This window comes from Olea europaea, unplaced genomic scaffold, assembly GCF_002742605.1.
Source record: "Olea europaea var. sylvestris unplaced genomic scaffold, O_europaea_v1 scaffold602, whole genome shotgun sequence".
NCBI classification, from domain to species: domain Eukaryota; kingdom Viridiplantae; phylum Streptophyta; class Magnoliopsida; order Lamiales; family Oleaceae; genus Olea; species Olea europaea.
In genome coordinates this window covers 348053-356555 of record NW_019264368.1, presented here as the reverse complement: position 1 = coordinate 356555, position 8503 = coordinate 348053, and the positions used below count along the sequence as shown (strand labels likewise).

Sequence of the window (8503 nt, the reverse complement as noted above, 5' to 3'; positions counted from 1 at the left end):
GAAATGTTTCAGGAACTCGATAGTTGTGGCTATGAATCTGTTCTCCAGGCCATTTTTCGATGCCTTTAAAATTTTAAATGAAGTAATCAGTGATTAAGAAGGAGCTTATAACACAAGCCATGTCCAGGGGAAGTAGTCAACTTTTGCCTAACAAATTCTTAGAAACATTTTCATACACGTGCTTCTTGGTCTTTAGGCGAATGATATGTGAAGGCTTGAATTTATTTAGGATTAACTCGAGTTTGATTATCTTCAAGATGGTTTAAAATCAAACAGTTCGGTGATGGCGGCGATGGTAGTGGTGGTTTGGGGTGGTTTTAGTGTTGTTGGGGGTTTTAGGTGGTTGTGCAAGTAAAAATATTGGCAGCAATGGTGAATCTGGCGACAATTTTGGTTGGGGGTGCAGGTGGAGGTGTTGACGGTAGTGATGGTGGTCGACGATGGTGATGGTAATGGTGGTGGTATTGTGGTGTTGACTACGGTCGCAGGGTGGTTGCAAGTGGCGGTGGCAGTGGCAGTGGCAGTGACGCTAGTGTTGGTGGCGTGGTATGTGACCCACTATTAGGCGTATGTGACTAATTATTTGGTTACCCGCAACGAAGTATTTAATTAAAACCTAAAAATTGAATTGTCCATACTTAATACATGACGTGTGAATTTTTCTCTAAATTCAATTTCTAATTTCAACAGCCCAAATTCAACCTAAATTCAGTTTCTAATTTCATCCACCCAAATTCTCAGCCCTTATTTTTCGGGGTTTATTTATTTATCTTAAGGTGTTTAAAAGCTTTGTTTTATGCTAAACAGTCAAAATTAGACTGTTAAAATGATATGGGTAAGGAAACATGAGGAATAAGTAAGAAGTGTGAAAGCTGAAGTAAATACATGGGATTTGGACAAGAAAAAGAAAAGATTGTCGAGTTTGACTTTTTCAACTGCCACTTTAAACTTTGCTTGAGCGTTTACGCGATTTCGTAGATAATGTCGTATAATGACTTTTTTTAGTTATACGCGAAGACCCCCAAAAGTGAACTTGTGGCTTCGCCCCTGGTTTTTTACTGTTTATTCTACAAGAAAATTAATTTTTTTAAGCAAGTCCAAGTTGGAGGGAGGAAATCAAAAAGAAGTTTGCTACCTGTTCCCCCCAACTTGGCCCCCTGTGTCTGTGATGGCTCTGATCATTTAACATAATTCAATTAAAAAAAGACTTTGACCCAGAAAACATGCACCTAATCTCTATAAATCACGTTACGCTGACATCCGTAATAGTTGACATAATGTCACGTGACAATATAAAATACAACAAGATTTTTCATTCAATCACATTTTGTCAACTAATATTATATCATTCCATTTGTTAAACTCTTCCTGTCAGACCGCAAAGTTACCATATTTTTGTTGAAATATCAAAAAAATGAACTTCCACCAACTTCTTTCTCCGTCGCTTCCCCACGGATCCCACTCAAGAAAAATTTCGGTGGAACGGTTCTATGGAGCCACTGGGAATGGGCGACCGTCTCAATGGCATTTTAAAATTGTTTAAAATGAAATTTAAAAAAGGTTAATATCATACAAAATATATACATAATTTTGCTCTTTTAAAAATTTTTAGTCACCGCATATAAACACACGTGATATAATCAGTTCAGGTAGGACGAGGATAAGATGAAAATGGTAAAATGTGTGTCAGTGTGTGTACCTGGTATATCGGAGAGTCTTGGCTGAGTGTGGTGGCCATTACACACAACAACAGCATCAAACGTCTCCTCCTGACTCAGTCCACACTTCCTTGATTCAACCATCCACAGATCATTTCTGGAATCAACTCGTTGAACTCGGACAACTTCTGTATTGAACCGTATCAATTCAACGAGTCCAAAGTCCATGGCAAACTCGTTCAGAAACTGGAGCACCTCTTCGTGCCTGGGAAAAGTCCTGATTTCACCATTTTTCTTAATCTCAAATGGATAATCTGAAAACCCCATAAGTTGTCTGGGCAAATTGGTGCAGAGAGAAGAGTAAAGACTTCCATGTACAATTTCTCGGTTGGGATCAAGGCCGAGTGGGTCAGACTCGACTCGGGGATCGTAAACCCATGTTCCACCAAGCTGGTCTGATTTTTCATAGACCACAACACGGTGGCCTTCTCTTTTCAGCTCGCGGGCGGAAGCAAGTCCGGCGACGCCAGCACCGATCACTGCCACTTTTAGGGATTCCGACATTGAAAATGTGTTGATGCCTGGTAGCAAAGGAAGATACCGCTATTGCTGTTAAAGCCTAAAATAAACTTACTTGCATTTCATTAATTAATATATATATAGTTGGTTTGATTAGGGAAATTTGACTATGAACCACCAAATCAGACAAGGAAAAGACTTAATAGCAAAAAAGTTCCCTAGATTCGTCATGTAGCGTGCAACACGTCAATACGTTTCAAATTTCTGCATTTTCACCTCATTTTCACGTTTCATTGCAGAAAAAAAGTCATTTTACCAATTTTTAATGTAATATTAATGTACCCAAAATTTTCAAAAGGCTTAATAGCAAAAAGTGTCCCCACGTTTCTTCTCACACCTCACTCCCACCGAGTTAATTGTTCCAATGGTCACTAAATTTAGATCTATGTCTTTGATTAGTCATCGAAATTTAAAATGTCCAGTTTTGATCACTGAAGTTAGATTAATGTCTTCGATTGTTCACTGAATTTAGATCTATGTTTTAGATTGCTCACTGAAATTTAAAATGTCGAGTTTTGACCACTGAACATTGAAATATGCCGTACGTTACTCACTGGCATAATTGTTAAATTTTGAAAAATATCAAGTTTATAGTGAATAATGTACAGTATTTTTCAAAATTCAGTAAGTAATGTAAAATACTTTTCAAAATTTAGTGGCCAAAACTCGACATTTTAAATTTCAATGAGTAATCGAAAACATGAACCTAAGTTCAATGATCAAAATTCGATATTTTAAATTTCAATGACCAATCAAAGACATGGAACTAAATTCAATGACCATTGGAACAAATAACTCACTCCCACCCCCACTTGTTATTTTGGAGATTCATGGAATTTTTTGACTTCTAAGGTGGTGGCCCCATTTGAATTTTAGGACTTGGTGATGATTTTTTTCAAATTTGTTTCTTTAAATGTGCTCCTTCGCAAGTAGAATAGCTGTCGTAGAAATATCAGTAGAGAGGTAAAATTCAGATGGTTTTGACGACAGTGGAGGAGGCAAAGGGGGGAGAGGAGAAGAAGAGAAGGATTAAAGAGTTTTTTAATTTTAATATTTTAATAATTTATTTGGACTCATTTGCATTTTTTAAAAGTTTAGGAATAAGATTGCAATTTGTTTTTTATTTTTATTTTTATTATATTTAAATAGGAGGATATATTGATAATTTTACATTAAACGTGTAAATAAGGATGAAAATGCAAAAATTTAAAACGTAAAAAACGTTTTGCAGATTATGGGCCAAACATAGGAACGTTTTATGCTACTAAGTCATAAAAGGAAAACAAGAATGTCGCAACATGTTTGGCTCAACTTCTAATCAACTTATTTCCATATTATTTTGGCGCTAAGCACAGGGAAAAAATAATCCAAATCCAACCCCAACCTCCACTCCAGTCTCCACAAAATTTCATCCTTCTATTAGTGTGATACCCATAAAATTTACACAATTTTTGAAGAGGATAATTTTTTAAAAGGCATTTATTTTACAGACGAAGTGAAAAATTTTGTCAACACCTCTCTTACGAAATATCCTCCACCCAAATTTTGAAAATCTTTCTAAATTCAGGAGTCCCCAATTGAGATTTTAATGAATTTCAATGGAATTATTTAAAATCTAAATATTCTTAATAACTCGTGAATTTATAAAACTTTCATTAATGGAGAGATTTTAAAAAAATTCCATAAATTTCAAGCTTAATATATATATATTTCTCGAACAAGGTTTTTGAACAAAACTTCGATAAGCAAGAGGTGTGTGCAATTCCTCTTTCAGTTTGCAATAGTTCATCAAGAGAGAATACACTGATCTATTTCCACTGTGAACCTCTTGGCTCACCTGGGATATAAAAATAAAGATGAATTCTCCTTCTTGTTGACTGGAAAAAGAATAAAAGGCCGGTGAACATTGTTTAGACTCATAACTCTAAGATGAATAGCATGAACGAGCCAGCTTCAACATGCATCCCTCTCCCCAAGCCCTGGCCAGCCAGCCTTCAACCAATGCCAAGAATTTAGGTATGATGGTAGGCATGACCAATGGTATGAAAAACACGAATTACAAGCTTCCACTTTGATGCAAATTAGTATAAAAATTTGTATGATAGTCTTGGTTTGGAGATTTGAGTCAATATGATAACCAAGATGTAAGGAACTTTTCTTGCTCTCAATGTTCAAGCAGTAATACCCCTCGTCAAATTTTTAAGAAGTCTTCTTTGCTAAAGTTCAATATATCTTAATATTTTCACCTTTTTTTTCCCTAGTGAGCAGAATTCAGAAAGAGAGGAAAAAAAAAAAAAAACTTTCAGCCAATTGACAAGCCAAGGAATTGATCATTAAGCTACAAATTTTGGATTTTTGCCCTCGGACCACTAGAAACTTGTATTTTGAGGAAAACGTGTCAAGTCGTCAAATAAAACCTTTTAAAATAAAAAAGCCATCTGGAGAACTCCGTCTTTGATCATCAAACAAATTCTCAACATACACTAAATGTCAAAATAGTAAAAACACGAATATTTGCATAATGAATATTTTCAAGCTATAATATTTTAGTGGTTGGAGACTAACTACAATGCCATATATAAGACACATTTTGCCCTAAAATCAAAATGTTCAAAAGCAGTCATCTTCCAAATAGCATTCTTTACTGTCTGGATATTAAGTATAAAAATACGAACCATAAACTGCAATGACTTTCAGTTCATTGAAAAGCGAATGGTAAATTATTGAGGCTTTAGAAGAATGATGACACGATGATGCCCAATCCGACTTTCACTTATACGACCAAGGTGCCGAAGTACCTTGCAAATCAAATAATATCACAGATTAGAGTCTGGAACCATATAGTAACAACACAAGTATCTTATATGCATCCCTATTTGCCTTAAATATTAGCCATTTAGCAAGGTGAGTCTAGTATATGCTCTGATTTGCTGTGATTTTTTGTACTTTGTCCTAATACTTCTAGAATTTATTCTCCCCCAGCCCCCTGCCACAAACCAATTGTTAATTTCTGACCAAGCCACCGATATCAGAAATGCCTGATAAGGGGAAGTACTGTTAGCTAGCTACATGAATTAACCTCAAGCAAAGAAGTGTAATACGGCATCCAGGCAATCGGGATAAGGTGTTTGTCTTCAGAAGCTTACATGTCAAAAGATGATGTGTCCTTTGGGGTGAGCACTAAGTGCAGGAATTAGCCAGCTATCAATCATGCCATTAACGTTCTAAAACCCCCACTATTGAGGCCTGCACAACACCCAATTTTGAGGCCTACGCTCAAGTCCAGAATTGAGGAGAGAAGCAGTTTTGCTGATTCCCAAATAACAAGCATTTTTTTTTTTTTTAAATATCCAAATTGAGATCATAATCACTAGAACACATGCTTTGCATACAATTTCTCAGCTTATAATTATTTCTCCATTGTTGTAAAAAGTTATTTATGACACTTTGTGATGAATTATCTAAGCCTAATTCTTTTTGACAACAAAATATTTTCAACCTTTGAGAATATTAGAAAACAACACATGAAAGGCATGCAACCCAAGCCTGACTATTTGAAAAGCTCACGTGTTTAACTGATTCTTAGTGAAAGATATATTAACAGATTTTAGAAGACACGTTCAAGTTAGAAGTAGTACTGTGAATAGAAATATATGTTTCTATATCTTTCCTCCATTCCATAAAATAATTTTATGATCAGACAAATTAAATCCACTTACTGTCAGTGTTGCTTTCCCTGTATTGTCAAGTTTCAATGCAGGCCCTTTAATATCAGCTTCCAGAAAGAAATGTTTTCCTTTCACTACATTATTCCACGAGATCTCCCTTAATTCCTGCATGTATTATGGCATATTCAGATTCAAGGAACAAACTAATTATGAGGGAGATCCTTAAATGGGACAACTAGACATAGCTCTATTTGTAATAATGCATTTAAATATTTAAACAGAGCAGCATTGAACAATGGTCTGTGAATGAGTTGGGACCAACAACAGTGCAGACACCTTAGACAATTATGAATCCTTAATAATTGAGCACTTTAAAAGGGAAAAGAAAAAAACATATAACTCAACTTCTCTAAGCTAGATTAACTTACCAGAGCTCTGTCCAACATATTCTCTGACAGCTTAAAAAAAAAAAAAAAAAAAAATTAGAGAAGGAATCAGGATGAATGGATTCTAGCAGCTTTCAGGTGAAAAGAAAATGTCAGAGTGAGGAGCCTTCTTTCTTGGGGCCATGATAATCTGGGCATTTGCGTCAGCATATGTTGCCATGTCATTAATTGCTGCATTTACCTTATCCAGAGTAAGCCTTTGTTTCATGTACCTACAGTTTGCTAAAAGTTACTAACAAGATACATTATGGCTGATGGAAATCACCCCCATACATTTAGTTGCTTTGTTTGTAAAATGACATTAATTTTAGCAAATACGAAATGCAATTCACTTACGATGGCAAAGCATCCAGTTCGTTGTTAGCAATGTACCACATTGGAGGGGAAGCGCGACCCTTCTTCTCCTGGAATCAAAGAGGACTTTCAATATGATAGTAGAGCAGTCTTTCATGTCAAAAAACACAATACAGATGTCCACTTCATATAAAAAACAATCTTTGGAATAAATGGCCAACGGCTTTTTTACGGGAAGATGATGAAGGGCTTCACAAGTATTTCTAATTGTTATAGCAATGAGGGATCGAGCATGGAACCCCATTTTTTTTTTCCTCTCAACTATGATTAAGATTGGGAAATGATGCATTTACTTTTTCTGCTATATTACAACATTTATTTTTAATTTTTGTTAGTATTTTTAGGAATGATGCATCCACACATTTCATGGATCCCACCAACGTTTATCAACTCCATTTTCTAAAATCTGCATCAGTAAAGCCCTAAAAGTATTTGGAAATGTATAAGATCTTCCATTGCACCAGTCCTTCACAAAATCTTGTATGATTTAAAAATAGCATTCCTAGGTTTGCTTTGAAACTTGAATCCTTTGTCATAGGCAAGTGGCAACAAAATATAGTTTGAAGAAGTGGAAATTTGCAACTGAAACCGAGTTTGTTTTGTACTCTGTTGCTGAATAGTCCATGAAACATCTTTCCTCCAAAGGTCCATACTCTGCTAATATTTGGTAATATATTAACATGGAACTTGGAGCGACTGAGCATGGAGGCAAAAATTGAATTGGCTTATTAACATGGTGAAGGGTGAGGACCTCGATATTTTGGTGCTTGAATTATATTGTTCTGCTACTGTGTATTGTCTTTGGAAAGGTGCCATAGAGGGTTTGTTTTGTACTCTGTTGCTGAAGAGTACATGGACCATCTTTCCTCCAAAGGTCCATACTCTGCTCATATTTGGTAATATATTAACATGAAACTTGGAGGGACTGAGCATGGAGGCAAAAATTGAATTGGTTCATTAACATGGTGAAGGATGAGGACCTCGATATTTTGGTGCTTGAATTATTTTGTTCTGCTACTGTGTATTGTCTTTGGAAAGGTGCCATACAGGGTTCTAAAGCAAATGCATGCCCGATCAAACTATCTTTGAAGAGATTTAATGGAAGCAGGAAAAAGCTTTGAATTGAAGAGATACAAGGGTCACAGCTTAACTGGTAACTTGTTGTGGTCATTGGTACGAGATGATTGGATCATCATTCTGGTGTAAGCATTTGGAGTTTGACTTTACATTTGGAAATGCTTCCCCATATTCTTTACGAGGGGATAATGCTGAAGTAAATTCTTGCAAGTGCCGATGATTGAAAAACAAAATATAATTTTAAGAAGAAGATAAAGGTCATGAAAGATCCTAAAAGAAAAAAAAAAAAATTCCACAAAAAACTGTTTTTAACTTAGTTCACATTCATCCTTTTCTTTTCCTTCTTCCCAACTTCAAGAAAGTTTGAAGGTTTCGCACAGTGGAATCCAGTCATTAATCTGCACATTCTGGACGGTGACTTCACAACTAATAATTGTCTTTGGTTTAACTCAAACAAATTGGCACTCCATATGACTGTAGGATGCTAACTAGCTAGCAGAGCGTCTTGAAGAAAGAAAAAACCACACACATTCAAAACTGCTCAAGGGAAAGACAGATAAGTAGGGAGAGTTGCTTACCCTTGGTGCAGGCTCCTCAAAGTTCAGAGACTCAGTACCAAGATCTCGTATAGGCATTTCTTGTTTCACGCTGAAGAAAAGTACAACAGAAAGGAAAAAATGAAAAGTTCCTTACAAATTCATGCAAAATGAAATGAGAATGA

At 35.8% G+C, this 8503-nt stretch overlaps 2 protein-coding genes across 5 annotated transcripts; both read right to left on the bottom strand.

The window, feature by feature from the left end:
• Window positions 1-4: 4 nt before the first annotated feature.
• On the bottom strand, window positions 5-2298 carry LOC111389623 (flavin-containing monooxygenase FMO GS-OX5-like; the record flags this gene model as incomplete). The annotated part of the gene is made up of 2 exons (XM_023014549.1): window positions 1700-2298; window positions 5-63 (listed from the first exon to the last, which is right to left on the bottom strand). Coding segments are annotated over exons 1-2 (582 nt in total), but the record flags the coding sequence as incomplete, so codon positions are not given.
• A 2435-nt stretch (window positions 2299-4733) lies between these two features.
• LOC111389629 (spindle and kinetochore-associated protein 1 homolog) lies at window positions 4734-8460 on the bottom strand. Of its 4 annotated transcripts, none has more exons than XM_023014562.1 (7): window positions 8361-8418; window positions 7857-7985; window positions 6688-6755; window positions 6458-6563; window positions 6334-6363; window positions 5957-6070; window positions 4734-5035 (listed from the first exon to the last, which is right to left on the bottom strand). In XM_023014562.1, exons 2-7 carry the CDS (start codon window positions 7899-7901, stop codon window positions 4958-4960), a joined length of 441 nt encoding a protein of 146 aa, XP_022870330.1. In that variant the 5' UTR covers window positions 7902-7985; window positions 8361-8418; the 3' UTR covers window positions 4734-4957. The 4 variants fall into 4 exon arrangements, 2 of the variants coding, with proteins under 2 accessions (XP_022870330.1, XP_022870329.1); XR_002701759.1 differs by lacking the exon at window positions 7857-7985 and adding an exon at window positions 5384-5483 and having other exon boundaries at window positions 4955-5035; window positions 8361-8460; XR_002701760.1 differs by lacking the exons at window positions 4734-5035; window positions 7857-7985 and adding exons at window positions 5048-5223; window positions 5384-5483 and having other exon boundaries at window positions 8361-8460.
• Between the last annotated feature and the right edge of the window lie 43 nt (window positions 8461-8503).

Coding starts and splice junctions, on each gene's coding strand:
- LOC111389629 (XM_023014561.1), bottom strand. CDS start 8,417: ATGCCTATACGAGATCTTGGTACTGAGTCTCTGAACTTTGAGGAGCCT. Junction 6,564..6,687: donor GAACTGGATGCTTTGCCATC/GTAAGTGAATTG, acceptor AGCAAACTGTAG/GTACATGAAACAAAGGCTTA. Junction 6,071..6,333: donor ATATGTTGGACAGAGCTCTG/GTAAGTTAATCT, acceptor TAATACATGCAG/GAATTAAGGGAGATCTCGTG.